The sequence below is a fragment of the Phyllostomus hastatus genome, unplaced genomic scaffold, assembly GCF_019186645.2.
Source record: "Phyllostomus hastatus isolate PE091 unplaced genomic scaffold, TTU_PhHast_1.1 phas_contig_86, whole genome shotgun sequence".
NCBI classification, from domain to species: Eukaryota; Metazoa; Chordata; class Mammalia; order Chiroptera; family Phyllostomidae; genus Phyllostomus; species Phyllostomus hastatus.
This window is the reverse complement of record NW_025333977.1, coordinates 21,421,790-21,446,944: the sequence shown is the minus strand read 5'-3', so window position 1 is coordinate 21,446,944 and position 25,155 is coordinate 21,421,790. Positions and strand designations below refer to the sequence as shown.

General features: G+C 34.1%; 1 protein-coding gene across 11 annotated transcripts in view; it reads left to right on the top strand.

The window, feature by feature from the left end:
- Positions 1-25,155, top strand: part of PHC3 (polyhomeotic homolog 3) — a 75,958-nt gene that overhangs the window by 30,915 nt on the left and 19,888 nt on the right. For 8 of the 11 annotated variants that reach the window (XM_045851545.1, XM_045851552.1, XM_045851550.1 and 5 more), the window contains 7 exons: positions 761-1,007; positions 5,978-6,849; positions 7,137-7,184; positions 11,287-11,437; positions 14,330-14,580; positions 17,863-18,022; positions 24,649-24,763. In XM_045851545.1, the coding sequence (XP_045707501.1) occupies positions 761-1,007; positions 5,978-6,849; positions 7,137-7,184; positions 11,287-11,437; positions 14,330-14,580; positions 17,863-18,022; positions 24,649-24,763 (1,844 nt within the window). The remainder of the gene's footprint in view (positions 1-760; positions 1,008-5,977; positions 6,850-7,136; positions 7,185-11,286; positions 11,438-14,329; positions 14,581-17,862; positions 18,023-24,648; positions 24,764-25,155) is intronic. The other 3 variants (XM_045851551.1, XM_045851549.1, XR_006787192.1) reach the window with 2 other exon arrangements.

Below are 25,155 nucleotides of genomic sequence, written 5' to 3'. Positions count from 1 at the left end.
TTCAGATCATGAGGTCAGGTTCTCAAAAGCAGGTGAGTGTTCCATAGAACAACAACAAAAATCCAAGTTATCTTTTAAAAGGAGTTCATGGGGAATGATTTTCATAATTATCATGGTGGGATAGGTGGTTTGATGAATTAGTTTTCTTATTAGATTAGTGTTCTCTTATCTCTATAGAGCTGGTAACTTTTTTGTTATCTCTTTCTTATCTTTATTAAGACAGCAATATTATATCCACATTCTCCTAATTATGTAAGTTCATGAGATACTTGTAACCTTAAAATGTTTCGCAATCCTGGCATGGAGCAGTCAGACTGAGGTTGAAGGAATTGCTCTTTCGTCCTTACACACCTTGGGCTCCCCCACCTCTGCAACTTTCCTCAAGTTTTCCCCTTTACCTGGAACGACCTTCCTCTTTCTCCTTCTCTTTGGCTGTCTCCAAGCTGGTAATAATTTTAAAATGAGTTTATTGCAGAGTAATTTACTCATAGTTCATTGTTCATATATGTATTACATTTTCATTTAGTTTTTAATGATTCTTTTTCTTAATGTTTTTTCTTAAAATGTCACTTAATATTTAAGATTCGATTGCTTAGAGTAATAACTCCCTTTCAAGATGTATCAGTTGCTTCAAGACCTTGGAACTTTATGTATGAAAAGCATAATAGAAATGTGGTGTCATTGTTGTTATAAGGTTGATGATTACTGTGTCAATTAATACCATCTGTTTCCTCCATCTTTTTTGTTATGTGGTTTTTAGGTTCAGAATTTAACATTACGCAGCCAGAAGTTGGGTGTGCTGTCTAGCTCACAGAATGGTCCTCCAAAAAGCACTAGTCAAACTCAGTCATTGACAATTTGTCATAACAAAACAACAGTGACCAGTTCTAAAATCAGCCAGCGAGACCCCTCTCCGGAAAATAATAGGAAAGGAGAAAGCCCAAGTCTGGAGTCAAGAAGCACCGCTGTCACCCGGACATCAAGTATTCACCAGTTAATAGCACCAGGTGGGATAAGACTTTTGTTGAAAGTAATTACAGTTTTCATCTTCTTAGCAGGCAGAGCAAAACAAAAGATGTCCATTGCTTGAATAAGAATGACACTTTTAAAGCATTTTAAAATGTGGGTTTCATCAGTTAAAAAAGAATATCTCAATATCTCAACAATTTATAACAATAAAACAGATTTATTTTCTCAGTTGACTTTTAACTAACATCTTCATTATGTGCTGCTCTCTCATTATAGCAATAGACCTTTTAGCTTAGAAGCAAGATTTGTCTTCAGTTCATTTGGTATGCTTTAATGGAACAAAATCAAAAGCCTTTTAGAGAGCAAGGTTTTTTTTGTTGTTTAAGATTGTCATTAGTGGGAGGGATTTATCACTTTCCAAAAATAAGGATTATGCACAATTATTTACCTTACCATGTTGCTTTTTTTGGTCTCGGATTTCATCTCCAAGAGGAAGGTGTCAGGGAATCAACTAAGTCATTTTCATTCTCATCAGCCTTTGAATCCCACCTGCACTTCTGCTGTCCACAGATAACCTTGAGTCACAGTTCTCATGCTGAAAATGTTGGAGCCACCTGGAGTGAGTTTCCTTCCCATCTCTCCTCTTCATCTCAGAATTTGTCATTGTTGAGCTTTCTTTACTTCTTCATAAAGTAAGGAATTACCTGCTGTCCTTAAAGTTAGCATTATTTGCTTGTGTCATTGATCACATCATTTTTACTGGCTCCTGATCTTCCTTCATAGTTACTGTATCTTTTGTCTCCTTCATGCTGGATTTTTCCCTTCGCTTCTCCAGCGTACCTAGATCTCCCCTAATCTTAACCTATATGCACATGTTTTTATACCAGTATAACTGCTGTTTGTTCCAAGTGTGTGTGTGTCTAGACACCTCACATGTGTCATTAAAAAAAAAAAACACCAAAACCTTTCATGTGACCTTATCAGGTAGGCATCTTCTTTCTAATCTTTTATAACTCTGCATTACTTTTTAAAGAATCATTTTATACTACTTAAGTCTGCATTTTCTCCACTTAAGCCTATTTCTCTTTTTATATTTTCTCTGTGCTAATATTGCCAATATTCTCTAAATCACCCAATCTCAAAATGTTGGAATTGTTTGATTTCCCTAGTTAGAAATCTGTCATTACTCTGAACTTGTATAGCATTTTTGTGTTCCTTTATGGCAATTTTTTGTTTATAGTTATTTATATATTACTGATCTTAGCTTTTCTACTGGAGGGTGAGCTCTTCAAGGGTAGGATAATATGGAGCACTTGTGTGTCATGCACTTTACATTCATTAACTCTTTTAATCCTTTTTTCAGATTCCCCTTTTCATCCTTTGATCTTGACAGTACTAAGTTATGCCTTATTGTACTTATTTGCAGTAGGGGCACAGGAATATTTGTTGGATTAACAGTTGATTTTTTTTCCCCAATTGAATTTCGGAACTTATAGCACAGTTTTTTCTATTTGCATTAATCGGGCATTACTGCTTATAATTCTTAAATCTGAATCCTAGATAAGTATGGTCTTTGTTATAATGCATAATTAATAAATTTATTTATAGTACAGTTAGATGTGAATTCTTTTTTATAAATATGTGCCAGGTTCTGCTGTCTGTACGGCTTGATAACAGGATTTTTATGCTGAATTGTCCATAGTATTCTGAGCCTCAAACTAGCCTCTCGCTAGTGTTGATAGGATTTAGTGAGAAGCAGCAGTGACCCATTGTGCTTGGAATGACTGCTTGGGATAATTTTTAGTGATTCTTATAGTTTTGATAGATTATAATAAAGGGTAAGTTAATTTTCTTCCAAAGAGAATGCTACCTTCAGAGAAACCTAGGACCTCTTTCAGGGTTAGTTCAAGCAAGGAGATCGACTTTCAGATTTTCACTCTCCCCAAACTCCCAATACCTCATTCTAAGTTGACACTTATTCTTCCCCTTTGCATTGATAGTGTGATAATGTCTTTAGTTGTCTTCCTCTGATGGCCAGTATTTTTTGTAGGCTAAAACTATCAGAGTTGCAGGAAAATTGCAATTCAAAATTCAGATGCTATGTGAAGCACCAAACTCTAGCATTCTGCAGTGTTGTCTATGAGACACAAGGTCAAATGGAACATCCTAAGACAGGAGTGTCAAACTCATTTTCATTGGGGGCCACATCAGCCTCGAGGTTACCTTCAAAGGGCCGAAGTAATTTTAAGACTGTATACATGTAACTACTTTTTAACTGATAAGGAGTTGAAATTACATTTGGACTTTTTTTGGCAGACATTAATTCAGTATGTAATGAAAAGCCTGTATTAGTCTGCTCCAACAGCCATAAAAAAATACCATAGACCGGGTGGTTTAAACAATAGTTCTGGAGGCTGGAAAGCCCAAGATCAAGATCTAGCAGTGTTTAGTTTTTGGTGAGAGCTCTCTTCCTGGCTTGCAGATGGCTGCCTTCTTAGCTGTGTCCTCACATGGCCTTTCACCTGAGGGCTAGGAGAGAGGATAGCAAGCTCTCTGGGGTCTCTTCTTACAAGGGCATTAATTCTCTTAGGTCAGAGTTCCACTTTTCTGACCTCATTTAACCTTAATTACTTCCTTAGAGGCCCTGTCACCAAATCGTCACACTAGGGCTTAGGGCTTCAACATACGAAATTTGTTGGACACATTCAGTCCATAATAGGAACTAAGACTCAGTTAGGACTATGGGTTCTTGTGATTTCAGGCAAGTCAGTTAATGCTGAGAGTTTCTTCACCTGTAATGTATTGGGTTAGTGTGGTACCTTGTCTATCTACCTCATGGGGTTGTTGTAACTATTGAATGAGGTAATATATTTAGTAATTTATAGTAATATATTATTTATAGTAATTAAAGAGTTCTCCTGCATTAAGTAAGATGATGCCAATCATTAATTCTCCAGCTATAATGCCACCCTGACAGTAATAAAGTATTTATTAGGATCAGACAAAAAGCATATGATTCAGGAACACTAGGGCTTTTCTCCTACAGAAGTATTGTTTCAGATAGCTTCATAATTATTCTGCAGTAGATGTGCTTATTGGTTGGACTTATGGAGTAATACACTCACTTTGATTTCTGATCAAAGAATTTAATCTAGGTGAAAGGATAGACTATTAATCTGTTGAATTATCAACTCCAGAATATTAAAGATTGCTTACTTCTAGAGCACAGAATTTTTATTCCTGTAAATATAATATTCATTGTACTTAAAGAATATGCTGAATTTTAATTATAACTTAAAAGTTGAATTAAAATGGGCCTTTGCTTGTGAACAGTCTATTTCTTTATCTGTAAAAGTGGAATAATAATACCTGTCTACTTTATAGACATTCTTTTAGTACAATGGGCCATGTGAAAGTACCTTGAGCCCCTTGGAGGAAAGGCACTCTATAGAAATCCTAGATTTTATTAAATACTCTGTGTAGAGTCTTTGTCAACACATTTATAAAGTGCTGACATAAATTTTCAGTTTTAGTTTGAAGTGCTAGCCTCATTATGTGAAAATTATTTTGTTAGATGAAATTTTAGACCTAGTCTATGAAAAAAAGTTTGTTGAACTTTCTAAACACCTCTTTTATGAGATGTTAATCAGAGTTAATTTCCTTAAAGTATCTCCCAAATTTTAAATACCAACTAACCAAGTGTTTAAAAAGTTGTTAGAAGTTTTTATAAGGCCTTTGTCACAAATGTGGTTGAATATAAAAATAGATGCAAGACAAGTTTATGGTCTTTATCCTAAAATTCTGAAATTAAAAAAATTTTTTTGCCCTGTCTTTAAGTCTGTTTTAAATGTATATAATTTCTACATGATATTAATATTAAATCTTTTCAGTTTATCTTCTAGTAAACCCTGTTTCTTTTTTACATTTATTTTTAATTACAGTTAACATACAATATTATATTAGTTTCAGGTATACAACATACTGATTATACATTTATATAAAGTGAACCCAGTTTCCATTCTTATTTAGATAGGATTTCACCAGCATCTCCCTCTGTGTAAACATAAACACCAGTATGCAAAAGAGGTGTACTGATGGGGATCCTTGATTTTGCTAGTTCTTTATATGTGTTATCCCTGTCGTGAGTGGCTCCTCTGGAGAAAACAGGTACTATCACTTACAGATTACTGTAGATTTTTTTTTTGTTTATTTGCTTTTTTTTTTAGGGGGAAGGAAGTAAAGTAAGATCCTTTATTTAGGTACATGAATTTCTGATTGCCTTACTCTCTTTAAGCAGAACTAGTGCTCTCCTAGATTTGGAAGGGCTGCTGAAATTTCATTTCTTAGTTACAGAGGTTATTTGACCATGCTCTAGGAGTTACACACATCTCTTTTGCTTAATTGAATTAACTTTTTATACAAATACGTTTTCTCCTCCTGGGTTAAATAATACCAACTCTTCATCTTGGCTCAATTTGGTAACTTATTTGGGAAGCTTTATAAGTAATTACATTGATGATTAGTTGGAAAAATATTTAGACATAAATTAGAAAGGATGAGACTGTTATTTTATGGATTCTAACATTGCATTGTTACGGTTTTAAAGTTTTCTTTATATATACTGTATTATACTTGTTCAGTGATATTCCTCTTTTCCTCAAAGAAGGAATTCAAGTGGATAAACTTTCTTGAAAGTTAATAGATATTCTGGGGACCTATAAAATTTAATAAGAATAAATCATGTATAGATTCAGATTTATAAATTATTTGCTTTAGGCAGTTTTCTTTTGGAATTTATCACAGTACAGCTTATTTTATGAAATTTATAGTTTTCCAAGGAAGGGATGTTAGCTATTGCATTTTTAAGTCACTCTTGTCTGGAAGACTTTTTAATGGATTTCTGATGATTATGACCTCCTGATATAAAAACTTTCCTCCTTTAAATTTATTTTAAAATTTCTATGATATTTTTTAAATAAATACTAATTCTTATTTTTTTCTCTCACAGCTTCATATCCTCCAATTCAGCCTCATCCTCTAATAAAACATCAGCAGATTCCTCTTCATTCATCACCTCCCAAGGTTTCCCATCATCAGCTGATACTACAACAGCAGCAACAGCAAATTCAGCCAATCACACTCCAAAATCCAACTCAAGATCCGCCCCCATCCCAGCACTGTCTACCACTCCAAAACCATGGCCTTCCTCCAGCTCCCAGCAATGCCCAGTCACAGCATTGTTCACCAATTCAGAGTCATCCTCCTCCCTTAACAATGTCTCCTAGCCAGTCACAGTCAGCACAGCAGTCTGTGGTGGTATCTCCTCCACCACCTCATTCACCAAGTCAGTCTCCTACTATAATTATTCATCCACAAGCACTTATTCAGCCACACCCTCTTGTGTCATCAGCTCTCCAGCCAGGGCCAAACTTGCAGCAGTCCACTGCTAATCAGGTGCAGCCGACAGCCCCGCTGAATCTTCCATCCCATCTTCCACTTTCAGCTTCCCCTGTTGTACACATTGGCCCAGTTCAGCAGTCGGCCTTGGTGTCCCCAGGTCAGCAGATTGTGTCTCCAGCATCACACCAGCAATATTCAGCCCTGCAGTCCTCTCCAATCCCAATTGCAACCCCTCCACAAATGTCGACATCTCCTCCAGCTCAGATTCCACCACTGCCCTTGCAGTCTATGCAATCTTTACAAGTGCAGCCTGAAATTCTATCCCAGGGCCAGGTTTTGGTACAGAATGCTTTGGTGTCAGAAGAGGAGCTTCCAGCTGCAGAAGCTTTGGTCCAGTTGCCGTTTCAGACTCTTCCTCCTCCACAGACTGTAGCGGTAAACCTACAAGTACAACCACCAGCACCTGTTGATCCACCAGTGGTAAGCCCTTGGAAGCTCTTTGACTTTCTTGCTGAAATGAAAGTAAAAACTTTTCTCCTACATTATGTTATATCACTAGAGCTACATGCCTGTGAATTTAAAAAGCCTGAAATTTCCATCTCTCGGTGTCTGACAAACATGCTGTATGGGCAAAAAAAATTGCCATTTGTTGTAGTACGGTTGCATGCTTGGTAATTTGTGATGGTTATTAAAGTCCCTCGTTAATTTTATTACTATTTAAACAAATCCATCTGCTATCTTTACAGAGTTGATTTTTTTTCCCCAAGGGAATGCATTTGAACCAGTGTCATCTGCACAAAGTTTTTTCTCTTAAGGTGATTATCCTTCATAGATCCCTTCTGTTGGCTTGTATGTTCTTAAACGTATCGTTTATCTAGCTAACCTTTTTGGTCGTATGCATTCTGAAGTCCTGGGCCTCTAGGAGCTTTTGTTTCAAGGGTATGCTTGTATGTTACATTTTTTGGTAAAATTATCTTCTATAATTAAAATTGTAAAAACATTTATTGTAGGAAAGAATTCAACTTTGCAAAAAACTAATTGTAGACCATCTTCTACAATTATTAAACTTCTGAATTTTAAATTTCTACTAAGGGAAAATATAAACTTAGAATATTTCTCACTTAAAAAGTTTAAAACATCTCAGTTGATGAACTGAATACTGAGGATAAAAAAATCCAGTGGGAAGAGTAAAAGTTTTGAATAAATTAGATTATGGTGAAATTTATCACAATAAATCTCTAAAGATGGTACATGTTGCCTAGAAAGGGAAATTGTCTTGAAAAATGTTTTTCCTTCTCTAGGTGTAACATTCTCTAAAGGGCTTTTTAAATTTATTTAATAATTTACAGTAAAAATTGAATAAGATCTCAAAACTTTTAGGCAGAATAATCAAATTCATAATTTATAACTGAAGGAAACAGTCTTCTCAAAAGGAGGTTTATATCTTTATATAAAGACCTCAGTGAAGGGATTTTATCACTTAAAGACCAGTAACCATTTGCTCACAGAGGAAAGAAGTTTCAGAGTCTCTTTTTAATGGGAAACATTTTGGTCCTTAGGATGCAAATTTATAGGTTCTTTATTCTTGTCGTTAAAATTGACAGTAATAGGCATAGAGAGATTGAATTCCATTTCCTATTCACTTTTATTAAAGACAGAACTTAACAAAAGCAACGAGCATCTGGAAATAAGTTTGTCATTTAATTATGTCTCTGTTTTCTTTCAATGGAGTTTTGGAGAGTTTACAATAGATAGTGTAACAAAAACACAGGCTTTGAAGTGTGCAGTCCCTTCAAAGAAATCAAATTTAAATTATTTCTTTCTAGTTCAGTCTATTGGTTTTTAACAAGTTAAAAAACAAAATTTCTCTTTATTCCTTATATTTTTCTAATTGTTTTCATTAGGGTAGACTTTGCAGGAACAAATTTGGGATACAAATATCAAAAACAAAGCACTTAAATTAAAGCTAAAATATTTATGGTCTTAATTTGTTATTTTCTATTCTCTCAAAGAAGTTTTTTTTTTATTTGTACTTCATTTTTGGACTTCGTGTGTGTGAAAATGATAACTTTCTCTGCTGTCAATGGTATGGTTGGTCATACTTGCTGTCGATATTTCCATGTTATCTTTCTTATACCTTTCTTTGAGTACCATAGCCTATTTATTAAACTGTTTTATTTTTCTTTTATTATCTTTGACAAAATGTTTTTTGTTAAATAACATTTCTTCACAAATTACCCCTTTCTTCACAATTTCCTGGTTGTTTTAAATATTTAAAGGAGGAAGGATATATTTCTTAAGAAATTTGAATTTTGAAAGATAAATGGGAATTATCAAAGTAAAATCAGTATATTTTTAAAGAGATAACGTTTGTAAAAGATGTAAAACTGAGGTTATTCATTGATGTTTGGGTATGATAAGATGTGGTGAGAGTAGATAATTTAGAATTAATCAATATTCCATGGTTTATTTAGGAAAGGGAGACAGATGGGACTAATGTACTTTATTGAGGTAAGTTTGGCAGGCATTGCTAGTTTTAGAGTAGTTGTTACGAGCTAAACAGAAATTGTGATGTGCAGTTTCCTAATTGTCAGCAAAACCTCCACTTCTTTGCTTTTTTCAATATTTTAGTTGTTGCCTTTAGATTTTTTTTATGCTGATGCTGCCAGATGTCTGTGACAGATCTGCTTTTGTCTGCTTCTTTTATTCATGAACTTATCTCACATTTACATGGACAATTTAGAAGAATGCAGTAACGAATGAAAAGTATTTTACAGTACTCTTTGATGGATTATTTCAGAGTATGCTATTTGTGTATGCCTCTTTATCTTTTACAACTCTCATTTTTAAAAAATCAGAGTTCTATACATGATCAAACTTTGATTCCTTAAAAGGTACTGTAGTAGGTGCTGGAGAAATTTGTGCCAGCATTACTATTAAAGAGAGTTTAGCATTTTAAGAAAAGATAGTGATTTTTGGAGAAAAGGTAAAGTCTAAGAAAGGAATGCTACACATAGACACAATCGAACTGGTGGGTAGATCCATACTTGTCTAATGACCTCTGAATCAGTATTCCCACCACTCCACCAAACCCAAGACATCAGCACTACAGCAAATGCCCCTCACTAGAAGGGTTCCCCCCTTTAACCCCAGGACTTTTGGGGGGATGACTTTCCCTATATTGGATATTATCTTCATTTTTTAAAAAATTATGTACAGATACTAGGGGTTATATTATTGCATATTATTGTACAGTAACAAACAACTGCTTTCACTTCTGAGGGTCCAGACATGAGTCAAGAAATCTGTTGGTGAAACAGGTTTCCAGATGCAGAGTTATGAGGAAATATTTTAAAATGTTGTCTACTTACTAGCTGATTTAGGTCACATTTCTGGATATTTGATAGAAAATTATCAGTAACAATAAGATTTTTTAAAAAGTTCAAGGCAAAAGATTTCTTAATAGAGGCTTGGAAAGTTTGTTTGTTTGTTTTTAACTATCACCATGGTTAGATACAGTCTGGTTATTCTGTTTCCAGAAATCTTGATCATTTTTGTATCTAATTTTATGTACTTCAAATCAAACTCTATCAATAATTTGATTAAAAATATATACAATATTACAAATAACAAAGTTTTTTGTTGAAAGATTTTTGTTTTAACATTTATTAGAAATATTCATCAGTTTAGGTAAATAATCTTAAAAACTCACAAGCTATGTACATTTAAGTAAAAGCTTTGTACATAAAAGAAGGGAGATGAACTGCTTTATGGCTTTTTAAAAAACCTATCATATTTAAAAAACAATGGTTAAATAAATAATGACGATGAATTAAAATACCTGTGTCAGTCCTTAGAAGCAGATTTTGAAAATTCAGTCTTAGTTCTGGCTGGTGTGGCTTAGTGGATTGAGTGCTTGCCTGAGAACCAAAGGGTTACTGGTTCGATTCCCAGTCCAGGCACATGTCTGGGTTGCAGGCCAGGTCCCCCGTAGGGGGAGCGTGAGAGGCAACCACACACTGATGTTTCTCTCCCTCTCTTTCTCTCTCCCTTCTCCTCTCTAAAAATAAATAAAATTTAAAAAATAAAATCAGTCTTAATGTTATTGAAAAATTAATAACAAGTTATATTTTGTTGTATGATTCCTTCTCTGGGTGCTTTTGAATCCATGTTTAAGTATAATCTTTACTATTGAATAATAAGATAAGGTAAAGACTTAAAACTTTATTATAAACCACTATTAACTAAAATTAATGTATCAAATGGGTTAGGATGGTGTGTGTATGTGTGTGTGTGTGTTATTTCAAGGACAGATATTTTCTGTTTACCTGGTATTTGCTTATAAAAAACCATTAGATTATTGAGTAGATCAGAAGATTAAAGAAAGATGTAATTATATGCATACCTTTTTTGTAGGTACTCAGATAACTTTTTATAACTTAATCTTTCACATAAATATAATAAAGAGCCTAGGGTATAGTCCTTTTGGAAGTACATTTCCTGATGTAGTATGTGTCATTTTAGAGACCTAGTATGCTTGTGAAAAATAGTATCTTCTTTGATTTATCACAATTAGAAGTTAACAAGTAATAGCAAATTCCCAAAATAGAGTATAGAAAATCAAAACATTTCTTTTAATTCTCAAAATTAAAAATATGTCTTAACTTGGTTGTCACCTTCTTGGAAACTTTAGTCATTTGTAAGAAAGAGACTGATCTACAACTTGCTTATAGTGAAATGTTGTCAATTACTTGTAAAAGTTCATTTTCAAAGTTTTCTTTTCAAACTATAAAATAATCATTTTGCCTTGTTTCAAATTTCAAAACACTTGGAATTTATTTTTTTAATGAAGTTAAGAACACCTTATTAAATATATTTTTTAGCAACCTTTTAAGACGGTGTGGTTTGTCATTGCAGGTGTATCAAGTAGAAGATGTGTGTGAAGAAGAAATGCCAGAGGAGTCAGACGAATGTGTCCGGATGGACAGGACCCCACCGCCACCCACACTGTCCCCGGCAGCTATCACCGTGGGGAGAGAAGATCTGACTTCTGAACATCCTTTGTTAGGTAAGGAAATAGCTCAGTTGGGGGGAATTTTTTATTAAGTAAATGTTGGTAATGGCAAAGTGTCCCCCACCTTCGCTATAGATGGTAATAGACTATTTTGTTGTGTAACTGATTGTAGTAAAACATACATTAGAATTAAAGATCTTTTTTGAGGAGGAACAATTAGAACAATTGATGAGGAACCACCCAAATGAAAAACAAATTGTAGCTTCCTAATTTTTATTGGTTTGTAATAGATATGTTTCATATGATCAGATTCATGTGTCAAGCTATTTCTAGTTTAAAAATTGGAATAAGTGAAAGTTCTGTCAAAAGATTTCAATTATACTCTCCCCAAATCACAAAGCATTCTAAGTCATATCTGGCATTCCTTATAATTGCTTGTAATCTAGACCCAATAAATGCTTTTAAAAGTGTTTTCTCCCATACAGTACTTAAATTAAGTCTCACTGATTCTTACTAGAGATGGATTAAAAAAAATTTTGAGCTTAAGCATTGAAATTCTTATTCAATACTTGCGAGCTACTTTTAAGTTGAACTAAATCTTTTGTATTCTCCTCACAATATCAAAGTGACTATGAACTCTAGATATTTTACTAAAACATCAGTATGATCTGTAAGCCCAGTGTCTTAGACCTAAAAGAGATACATTGTGTTAGGTTTTAAAAAAAAAAAATTATGAACATTATATTTAGGTTAGGGGCTGGCAAATGCTTATGCTTTAAATCTTTTCTGCCTCCTGTTTTTGTGTGGTCCATAAGCTAAGGATAGTTTTGAAGTTTTTAAATGGTTTAAACAAATCAAAAGCAGAATAATATTTCATGCCATGTGAAGATTATATGAAATATAAATTCCATTGTCCTTTAATAAAGTTCTCTGCAATGCAGTCTCGTTCATTTGTTCAATTATTATCTGTGGCTGCTTTTGTGCTATCACAGCAAAGATGAGTAGTTGCAAAGCTCATATTGTCCTTTATAGAAGGTTTGTTTACCCCTGACTCCGGTAATATCAATGTTGGTTCAGGCTTTGCTGTAAGTATTCTGTCCTATTGACTATATCTTGGTCCTTGTAATCAGTGCAGGGAAGAAAAACCACTCTAACAGGTGTGAAAGTGAACCTTAATGGGACACTGACTTTTGCCCTTTCTTTTCTTCAACATGCCACATCTCTAACCCTTCCATTCTCTCCAACTTTCATTCCATGCTGCAGATGTGACTCTGGAAAGCATAGAATAGGGAAACCAGTTTTCTTCCAATTTTTCCCTCTCCTGCAAAATAGAAAATGCTTAGTCAATAAAATTATATAAAATATTTAAGACGGTTTAATGTTATTGCCTTTGTATATTCAAAGCAATACTTCAAAAGACAGATTTAAGAAAATCTTAACTATAGTATGAAATCTTTTTATATTCGGTACACTAAAAGTGGATTTATGTTGCTGCAGATTTTCTGGAATTTTGGCTTAAAGGCAGAAATAGAAGTTTATAGTAATTGGGTAATAACCTTGCATCATGACTATAATTTAATTCCTAGTGAGTATTACTAATGGTACTCAAAGGAAATTGTAAAATATTTGAAGTATTGGAACACAGGGATATTTTCACACATGAGGCAGGGAATGTAGTTTGTGATCCTGTCAAGCTTATCCCTCTGGCTAAAATTGTCTAAGTACAATGTAGACTTTGGATCTTCCTATAATTTACTTCATGCTTATTATTCGTTTTTGTATATGAAGGGGAAAAGCAGGCAGGGTTGATATTTAGAATAACTCTCATCAAATCATGAAATAAACTAACCTGCAAAATAGAGGGATTTGTTTCCATCTAGGATTCAGTTTTCATAAATATCTGTTCCATTAAAATTTTCCTCAGCTATCCATACTTACTGATATTCTTAGCTGTCAGCTGGTTTCATCTTTCCACCTTAACACAGGCAGTAAAGGTTTTGTGCCACCAAGTGGATCAATAGGGAAAGTCTCTGTGATCACAGGCTGTCAGGGCTATCTTACTGTGGTCTTCCAGAGTTCGCAAGGGAGGAATCGCAGTGATCCAGCCCAACATTCTGCAGTTGCCTAGTAGTGCAGTGTTCCCCAAACTGACCCATCCAGTGCTGCTGAAGAGCTTAAAAAAAGAGAACATTTGTGCATGGATTTGGATTAGCCTTACTGCTTGATTAGACCTGTGTAGTTCATGAAAACATTATTTATTCTATGTAGTTTATGGTCCTTTTTATTTAAGCACACTTTCGAAGTACTTTTATTCCACCATACCACTTGGAATATATAAACAGTAACATAGGGAATTTTATATCTATGTAGCTTAACATTTTTGAAAAAGCAACCATTTTTGTATTCTTTTTTTAAAAAAGATTATTTATTTATTTATTTTTAGAGAGAGAGGAAGGGAGGGAGAAAAGTGAGAGAAGAGAGAAACATCAATGGGAGAGAGAAGCATCACTGTGAAAGAAAAGCATTGATGGGTTGCCTCTTGCATGCACCCCGACAGGGGACTGAACATGCAATCCAGGCGTGTACCCTGTCTGGGAATTGAATAGCAACATTTTGCTTTGCAGGATGACACCCAACCAACTGAGCCACATGGGCCAAGGCAGTAATTATTCTTAGGTTGACATTCTAAAACATACTCATGGTTTATGGGGCAGTTCTTTTTAACCATGACTAGAATGATAACTGAATAAATTACCCCCCTTCTTCTGTAAAGTGGGGATAATAGTAGTTTTTATCTCATAAGGTTATTTTGCAATAATAAATATAGTTTTTAGAATGATTTTTTGAGCACCAGATAGTAACTGTTATTATGGTTATTAATGATTATTTTTTAATTTTCTTTTATGTTTGCCTGGGCTAAAATTTAAGAAATGATTTTTTTTTCAGAGCAAGTGGAATTACCTGCTGTGGCATCAGTCAGCGCTTCAGTAATTAAATCGCCTTCAGATCCTTCACATGTTTCTGTTCCTCCTCCTCCACTTTTACTTCCAGCTGCTACCACAAGGAGTAATAGTGCATCTGTGCCCAGTAGCATTCCCAGTATAGAAAACAAACCTCCACAGGCCATTGTTAAACCACAGATCTTGACACATGTCATCGAAGGCTTTGTGATTCAGGAGGGATTGGAGCCATTTCCTGTAAGTAACAAGGAAATTTATATATTTTTTAAAATTCATGTAACATTTTTTAAACATTTTAAACATTTAGTCTGTAATTCTCTAATAAAAAGCTTGTAATTTTATTTCAAAAAAGTTGTCACTCTTTTATCTAGAATTTATCTCTTTATATATATCAGTATATATTCCAAATATACTTCTAGAATTTTATACTATATATTTAGATGTATAAACTAAGGAGGAAAACTTGAGTATGTAAAGATCCCAGTTTATAATTTTTAGAGAAAGGTAATTGGAAGGTTATTTCAATGAAATAAACTTTCTTATTTTTTCTTTTTAAGGGAACTGAAATGACAAAGTATTTTTTAAATTGTATTTCTTGTATCATGTGATACTTTGTGAACTTTAACTTGGATATAGAAAATAACTTCCCAATGACCTAATCCTTCTCAAGTTACCAAGTTGATGGTTTTTAATTAGCAAATAGATACTCTAATTATTCTGTTTTTAAAAAGTCCTCACCCAAGGATATGTTTGTTTATTTAAGAGAGAGAGAAAGTGACGGGGAGGGAGTACATCGATGTGAGAGAGAAATATCAGTTGGTTGCCTCCTGTACGCACCCTGAAATATTCTCATTATTCTTAAATCTCAGCCTTCAGTCAGATTTTTAAAAGTGCTTTAAAATGTTCACCTGGAAGTATCTATCACTAAAAGTCTTATAATTTGAGACTAGCTGTGTATTTTATATGATACTATCTATAGGTGAACAGTTTCCTTAGAAAATAAATAGGAGTGGCGAAAATAAAGCAACAACAACAACAACAACAATAGTTTATTTTCAGGGTCTTTGAATCATCTGATTTTTGAAACTCATGGGTAGGGAAGATATGCATTGTGATAGTTGGTTGCCTAATCAGTTGCTTTGTTTTCAGTTTACCATGTTTGTATTAAACTTGGATCTCTTATAAGAAACCCAATGTAGTGAGTGGAGGCCCAGTCATTTCTCCCTACTTCTCAGTGTTTCGATTCTGACTCTTACCTTTATGAAGTCGCTCAGTCTTTTTGATCTTCATTTGCTCTTCTGGCAAATGGAGATGAGACTTGGCTTTTAGGGTTAAGGTTGTTGTAAGGATTAAATATACATAAATTGTTCTGTGTAGTACCTGGCACTTAGTAGGCATAGTTGTTATTATTATCAATTATTACTAGTGACAGTTAAAATATTTTTTAAGATTACAAAAAAAAGAAAAATTTGGGAAACATACAGAAAAATCTTCACTAATACCATAATGTGTATGTTTATATATACATTTTTATATGATCAAGATTGTTATTATACATATAGTTTTGCTCCTTTCACTTTCAAGATATACTATGTTGAGCATTTATTTTCTCATATGATTAATAGTACTTTGGAAACATTTTGAAAGGTTACATGATATTCTACTTTATCTACAACCATAATATATGTAATCCTTCCATTATTATTGGACAGTTAGGTTTCCATTTTTTTCACTATTGAAATAGTCCTGAAAGAAGTATCTTTGTATTTAAATTATCCACATTTTAAAAATTTTCTTTAGCATAAATTTCTTTGAAGTACAGGTATTGAATCATATTACATGTGTCTTCATAAAATTAAATATATATTACTAACTTACTTATTAGAAAGATTATTTAAATTAATTAATGTACCAGAGTGTATACCCTTAAGAGCAATGAATATTATAGTTTTTTTATAGAAATAACTTTTATAAATTTTACTTGAGACATATTAAATATGCTAACTTAAGTGGACACAGTTTAAAAATTTACGGATAATTATTCTCTAAAGTTAAATGTACAGATTTCCAATACACTAAACATCAGCGAATTTTTATTGTTAATTTTAATGTTAACGTTTGCAGATTTTTCCATTTCTTATCTTGATTACAGTGGATTTGGTTGCTGAACTAAGAATCAGTAGACTTGAGTTCTAGCCCTGTTTTCGCTTTTGTAAAGAAATCAGCTAAACTTCAAATCAGTTTGAATATTACGTAGTTGTCTCATCTTATTTATTTATTTACTTATTTAAATTTAAGTATAGTTGATGTACAATATAGTGACTTGACATTTATATACCTTACAGTATAATCGCTACACTAAGTCTATCTAGTAATTATCTGTCACTGTTCAAAGTTATTGTCACCTTTACCTTTTCCCTCATCCCCCATCCCTCCCCTCTGACAGCTGTCAGTTTGATGTTTCTATGAGTCTTTTTGTTTTGTTTGTTCTCTTTATTTAGATTCCATGTAAGTGAACTCATATTGACTTTGTCTCTCTCTGTAGGACTTAGTTCACTTAGCATAATACCCTCTAGGTCTATCCATGTTGTCACAAATGGCAAGATTTTATTCCTTTTCATGGCTGAGTAAATATTCCATTGTGTATGTACCACTTTATTCGTCTGTGGATGGACATTTGGTTGCTTCCAAACCTTGGCTATTGATGCTGCAGTGAACATAGGGCTGCATTTCTCGTTTTGAGTTAGTGTTTTGGATTTCTTTGGCTATACACCCAGTAGTGGAATTCCTGGGTCAGATAGTAGTTCTGTTTGTAGTATTTTTGAGGAATCTCCATACTATTTTTTCATAGTGGCTGCATCAGTTTACACTCCCACCAACAGTGCATGAAAGTGCCCTTTTCTCCACATCCTCACCAACACTTGTTATTTGTTGACTTTTTGAAGGTAGCCATTCTGACTGGTGTGAGGTGGTATCTCATGGTGGTTTTGATTTGTATTTGCCTGATGACTAGTGATATTGACCATCTTCATTTGTCTGTTGGCCATCTGTATGTCTTCTTTGGAGAATTATCTCTTCATGTTCTCTGCCTATTTTCCCCCTTATCTATATAATCCACATAATAATGATCTATTCTGAGGAGATAACCCTACAAATAAAAAGCTTTGCATGTAAGAAATAAGTCTTAAAAGTTGTTGCAGGAAAAAAATTAAAGAAAATGACAAATAAAAATTTATTACTGATTTTTAAAGAAAAGACTTTTTCTTAACTACTTGCCTAAAACTAGGATGCTAGGTTCTGTTCAATAGACTTTGAAGTATCCATATTGCTGACTACTTGAACTATGAAGTGTTTATGTTCAAATAACCTGACCTTTTTCAAATAATAAAACACTTATTGACTGTATCTGATCAATTGAACAAATTATCATAGATACTGTTCTTTTCAAGAGGTTTTTAACCAACTTATTTCTGAAAGTCTTTAAAAAAATTATTTGATTTTGTTTTCTCTCTTTCAAAGGTGAGTCGTTCATCTTTGCTAATAGAACAGCCCGTGAAAAAAAGGCCTCTTTTGGATAATCAGGTGATAAATTCTGTGTGTGTTCAGCCAGAGCTACAGAACAACACAAAGCATGCAGATAATTCATCTGATACAGAGATGGAAGACATGATTGCAGAAGGTTTGTGGCTTTTACTTAAGATTCCCTTTAAATTAATTTTGACTTTTATTGCTTGAAACAGGATGTGAATTTTTATTCCACACAGATTTTTTACTTGGGAGTATTTATTTTTATTCTCATGTAATCCATTATTTGACTAAAATAATAGGAAAGCAAACCAGACTCTTAATGGCCAAATAATAAAAATAACAAGCTAGGTATTAATTTGCATAATGTCAGTTTCACTTATGAAAAAGTGTGGGTGGGAAAAACTCCATTTTACATGACAGTAATTCAACATTTTAGCATCAAAACAACCAATTTTCTGTCTTTATTTTTTTCTAAGCCAGTTTCAATAGATAACTATTTTATTGAGTTTGCTTAAAAATTGAGAGCTTCTGGATTGTTTGGTTTTAGACTTTCCATATTCTGATGTCTGGTAACAGTTGGGTATTACAGCTGTGTTAAGGGTGTACTCTCACTCAAGAAGTGATTGAATTTGTTCAAAGGAAAATGTCACTGAATCTCCTTAATGTCAAAGAATCTTTTTATAGACTTAATTCTCATAGTGAATATTCCATAAAAGTCAGAGTGGTATACAAAATGACTGCAGGAGAGCAAATACAAATACACGCAAAATTGTATATTTTATCTTTTATTGATTCTGAGCGTGATCCTGCAATTCATGCACTTCGGTTTAATTGTGCAACATTTAATATAGTCAGGGCTCTACAGTAGTGAATTAATTAACATCTCAGTGTGAGTTATTATCCTCAATATATTAGCATATTTCACATAAAGCTAGTTTATTGATTTAGCAAATATTTACTGAGCATGCCAGTAAGCAAAATGGATGCTGTCTTTGCTCATAGTTTTCCTAATTCGTACAAGGAAGGTACCTCTGTCATTGTTTGTAATTTATGAACTGTTGCAATATATTCATAACCTTTACTTTTTATTTAAACAGCAAAGAGTATGGTAGTAATATAAAAGTTGGGTTCAATTTGATGCTTTTTTAAGAAAAGGAATGTCAACTAAAAAAATTTAAAATACATACAATTAGAATTGTATAATGAATCCCCACTCACTCAGATTCAGTGTTATCACCGGCTTCGAAAACAGTTTTGCACACTTGCTTCATCCATCTCTTTGGGCTTCTTCTTCCATCTCCCATTCTCTCTTTCTCTCTGTTGCTTTTCTCTTTCCCTTTTTCTTCATTTATTTCTGTTTTGAAAAAATTATAGTCCTCATTTTATTTTACTGATACATACTTTAGTATGCATGTCTAAAAACTGTACTTTTTCTTATATAACTATAACACTGTATCACACAAAGTAACGTCAATAATAATTCTTTGGTGTTGTCTAGTACTTGGTCCATATTCAGATTTCCCCAGTTTTATAATTGTATCAGTTGTGTAATGTTCTTTTGTAGTTATTTTGTTCAAATCAGGATCCAAACAATGCCTGCGTTTTACCTTTTGCTATTATGGGTCTAATTTCCTGAATACTTACTTTTAGTTATATTGCAGTACATAGTATTTTATCTGAAAGAATCTTTCATTTGAGGTGAAGAGAAGTAAAGATGAATGGGCAGGGATTTTTTCCTTGTCTATATCTACAGGAAGTGTATAAATGAAAGTTCCAGGCTATAAAGTGTACATATTGTTCCTCTGTATGTACACATTGGAGAAAATAGGAAACTGCTTAGGAAGCTTCACCTCATATTTCACGATACCCATGGTTTGTACATAATAAACGTAGAGCATATGGTCCTGTGCTAGAACCTAAGAGAATCTTTTGATCTGGTAGAAGCTAGCACATCTCCATAACAGAAAGATAACTACAGAACAACATATGGTAGCTTTTAAACTAGTTATGTAGACAGTAAGAATTTGAGACTTTAAAACTGGTTGAGGTTATTGCTAGCTTGGTGAATTTTCTATAGAGATGGAATCTGACCTGGGTCTTGAATGATAAAGGACAGATTTAGTGTAACAAACAGGAAGACCCCTTCAGGTTAGAACACCATGAATAAATGCACAAAGGATGTTTAAGTGATGGGTAATTTGGGGAAGAGGCAGTGAAGAGCGATGGTGGGGTTAGAGAAGAGTGGTAGGAAGTAAGACTGATAGAGTCAGATTCTAGAGTACCTTGGATATTTGACTAAAGCCGTAAGAGTTGTCTTGTTAAGAGGATGGTTACTTTCCTGGCTGGTGTGGCTCAGTGGATTGAGCCCTGGCCTGTGAATCAAAGGGTTGCCTGTTGTATTCCCAGTGAGGGCACATGCCTAGGTTGTGGGCCAGGTCCCCAGTAGGGGGTGTATATGAGAGGCAATCACACATTGATATTTCTCTCCCTCTCTTTCTCCCTCCCTTTCCCTCTGTCTAAAATAAATAAATCTTTTTTTTAAAAAAGAGGATGGTTACTGAAGATTTTTAGGCAGGTGATATGAACAAGAGTGATTTTGGAAACTGTGCTTGTCATTTATAGGATGAATGTAGAGGTTTGGCATGCAGTTGATACTTGTAGTCACAGTGAAAAAGAGGAAAGAAAGAATTGATGGAAGACATAGCAAAAGGTAGTTTAACAGGGTAACATTCCAGAGTAAGGAAAAGGAAGATTTAAAGATGATTAACCAACGAATAGTAAATAAGCCATGGAGATAAAATGAATATAGACAATATTGTGCTACAATCATCAAACTTGCTAAGAAAGTAAAATGTAATCATCCCAACAACTAAAACCAATAATTAGGTAATGTGATAGAGGTGGTAAATACTGCTACAACAGCAATCATAATGTATAAGTGTATCAAATTAACACGTACACCTTAAATTTACACAGTGTTATGTGTTAAATATATGCAATAAAAAGGTGATTAATCCATGTAATACTGTACATATTTTTACATAAAATGTGCCAAAATGTAAATACTTCATAATTTAATTTATCAATGTAATTTTATAAAGTGTTTCTATTGCTGTGTCCATTACTCTTTATGGGAAGTGCTACAGGGTTAAATGGTGAGGTCGCTTATTTAGTGGCTTTGGTTTTAGTAGTGTATACAGTTTCATTCAGTATTCAAAAAAAACCTAATGTGAGGGTTATTCTCCTTTTGAAGAGTAAACTGTTTCTGTTTGGACTGATTTTATAGCCAGAATCTCCAACCAGTAGCCTATGGCTACCAAAATATCTTAGGTCTTTTCTGGTAAATCATCACACTAATGGTTTCTATCCCATTGCCTTCTTTTTTGCTGCTGATCCTCAAGTGATCTCACATCTTTAGGAAAAGTAAAGTAACACCTTCTCTTACAAAATTGGAGACCTCTATTAGTTAAGATATTTGTTTGACCTCTTCATTAGGGACCCAGAATAATGTTCGATTAAATAAGGTGGAAGTGTAGTTTTCTGTGATGTAGCCCAAAGGGAAGCAGTCTAGATAGGGCTCCCTGATGTTGGGCCCCTAAGCAGCCAGTGTCTAATGGCCCTGCCATCCCTAGAACATTGTTCTTGTTTCCAAGATGGCTAATCTTCACGGTCATATTCTAATCAGTGAGATGCAGGAAAGGGTACTTACAAGCATTTCCATTCAGATGTTGTTGGTCAGAAATTGACCACACCTGGGGCATAAACTGTAGTTTATTTTTCTAACTAAAAATTAGGATTTTGTCAGCATGAGAGAAAAGTGAAGAATGAATATTGAAGAATTACAGCTTTTTCTGTCATAGAGTCCAATCTTTATTAGCTAAAGCAGCAGTTTTTTGACTCATTTGGTGCTGTAGTTTTTGTTCACATACGTGAAGAAGTAGCCTTGGTAAACTACCAAATTTGTTAAATTCTGATCAAACATTAGAACAGGGATTTGGGGATCTGTTATTGTTCTTCTCTCCTTTATGAGAAATAAAACTAACGCTTTCTTTTTGTTAGGATATTAACCCTTAGATCATACCTGTTTAGGATCTCCCCTCTATCACCAGCAAAAACATTTTCTTCTCCTTTCTAAGGTACCATATTTTGCCATGTATAATGCGTACTTTTTTGCCCAAATTTTTGAGGAAAAAATAAGGATGCGCCTTATACATGGGTATAATGAGTACATACCATGGGTATAATAATGGGTGCAGTAATCCCGTGTATAATGCACACAGAAATGTGGCAGCACATTATACATAGCAAAATACGGTATTCTGTTATCAACTGTTGCATATTGTCCATTAACTAATAAAAACTGTTAAAACAAATCTTTCAGTATAGTCTGGAAATAGAACAGCTTGAGGAATGTACCTTTTGGGGCTGGATTGGTGGCAGTTGTGGTTGAGTAAAAGATTCTCTCTCTAGTACAGGCTCTTCAAGGTTAGATCAAGTTACAAGCATTAGAGTAAAAACAACACTCCTGGAAGTTAGGACATAAGGTCCTGGGAACATGATGTTTTGCCATAGTTGTGTAAAAGCCCTCTCTAGGTCACTGAAAGGAGCAATTTTTATTTTACTTGTTTTCAAACTATTTCTTTCTCATTGCTACTAAATATGACTTATTCTTATGAAAGCAGTCTTGAAAATTTCCATAAAATGATCACTTGCCAGTTTATGATTCAATCAGGCATTGACGATATATGAGGTCCAGAAGGTATCCATCCATGCATATGAAAAAATAAAGACATTTATTGAAGAAGGTACAAGATACATGAAACATTGTAGGACAAGAAACAAGACACAAGAAACATAGGACAATGACGCCTCAGTCCCCTTCAACATGGGCTTCTTGGGACCTCACACAGTTCTCCCAGTCTCCATCAGCTGTCCTGTCGTATTTTCCTGAATCTTATGGATGGTCTGAAACCTCGTCCCTTTCAAAGGTGACTTTAGTTTTGGGAAAACCCAGAAGTCACAGGGCACCAAATCTGGGTTGTAGGGAGGCTGACTCACCTGGGTGATTTGATGGTTCACAAAAAATCTCTGAATGAGATGTGATGTATGAGTGGGCACGTTGTCATGATGAAGCTGCCAGTTGCCAGTTACCAGTTGCCCACAGCTGCAGGCTTCTGAATCATCTGAATAGTTTCCATGGACTGTTTAAGCTTAACACAAACTTGGATGCAGATTTGCTGCTGCTCACCCAGTCACTTTGAATGTGACGGCCACACAGTACACATGCTCACTCAGTGGCATCTACCACCCCCACTGATAGTACAGTGAAGTTGTCATTGTTCACACATGTGTATTCCAGTGCATTCTCCTTGTCTGCCATGTTACATTGAAGTTGTGCAAACCATTCTTATTATATTAATAATGGATAGACTTTTTCTGGACAGACCTCCTATTTGGATGTCCCTTGGAATTTCAAATATTTTACAGTATTTTGTTTTTAGTAGTTCTTGCTGTTTTCATGGGATTTAGCACTTTGCCATTTGCTTCTCCAATAATACTGAGATAATCTGGGTGCTTAAGCTTATTGAGTACATGTTATCCAGGGCTACATTTCAGAGTCCCTTTCTTCATCTAGTAGGTCGTGGTTAATGAATAACATAGGAAAAAAGTGCATATGGAGCTCACAGCTAGAAGTTTTAGTTAGTGGAGTGCTTTTTTGCATAGGAATTTTAAGGATGCAAGAAAATGGATCCACTACGGTGGATCTAAGAATTTAAGTTTTCAGTGAAGTATTTCCTAAGCACTTATAATTCTTGGTACTGTTAGTTCTTTTGTGGAAAATAGGAAATGGAATTCTCACTTTTCTGTGCCTACCACCAGTTGGGCACTCATGTAGTCTTCACTGCAATTCTTTGGAAAAGGCATTATTAACTCCATTTTACAGATGAAAAAACTGTGGGTCATGAAGATTAAGTTGCTTGCTTATAGGTGACTGCTGCTGAATACTTGAGGATTTAGATAGTGTGACTTGAAGGAAATTATGGATATTGAGGTGGAGGAAGGACATTCTAACTTAATAGAGAGCATTCCTGACAAAAAGAAGCAGAGGTTAGAAATTATAAAACTATTTGTGATTTTAAAGATTAATCTGTTATTTTTGTTTTAATATAACTAAAAGGGAGTATAGTATAGGGAGTGTTTTATAATTAGATATATACATCTTTATGTATTATGCACTATGGATCTTTGAGAATGTTCATCATTTTACATGCTCCTCTAAAATCAGACATATCAAAATTTTACCTTCATTTTGAAGTCATCTTTATTCTCTCCAGCGAGGACTAAGTATTATCTGCTACATTGCTCCACAGCACAGTGTACCGAAGTTCATATCCCACAAGGTGCCTTTTGAAACTGTTCTTCCTGCAGGGTTGTGACTTTGTCTTATTCGTCCTCATTTCTCTTGTAGTGCAAATAGTTATTTGTACATTTTAGATATGTTGGATTCTTAGCATAATGAACCTTTAAAGTATATTGCTTATGTATATAGAGAAAACTCCACAAAATTTTTATTCAGGAGAAAGAACAAATTGATGAAGGTTATTGTTTTTGGAGGCTTTGCCCTGCCAAAGTGGCTGTGGATTGAAAAGTTCAAAGCTCATTTCTTTAAGTTACCTGGAGGGTCTGAACAAACAGCATTCAATCAAAATAGAGGCTAAAAAAATCTGCCACAATTAAATTTTTGGAAGTTTTTCCCTTTGTTTCCTTCTTTTTTAGAGACATTGGAAGAAATGGACAGTGAGTTGCTCAAGTGTGAATTCTGTGGGAAGATGGGATATGCTAACGAATTTCTGCGGTCAAAGCGCTTCTGCACTATGTCATGTGCCAAAAGGTACTTCTGTTGTTTTGTATTTCCTAAAGCACAAACCAACAACCACTGGAACAAAACCAAAAAGCTTTTAGAGTGTACCAGTAGTCAAAACTAGAGATTACAATATAGAGAAATAATATCAAATAGACATTATGTGGAGCTGCTTTGGCATTTAGTTATTACATTTTGCTCTTTGAAAATTACATTTGCATAACACAGTTAGTTTTACAACATAATCTAATACTGAAGTAGCAATCTCGTGGTGCTAAGCATATGCGTAGAAAAATCCCTTTCATGGATGGACTACTAGTCCTCAAGGTATCAAAAAGTTTTTGTCTTATCACCTGATTTTTTGTTAATATTGAAATACCTGGATTTACTTTGTTTAAAATGTTGTTTTTGTTTTAATCGTA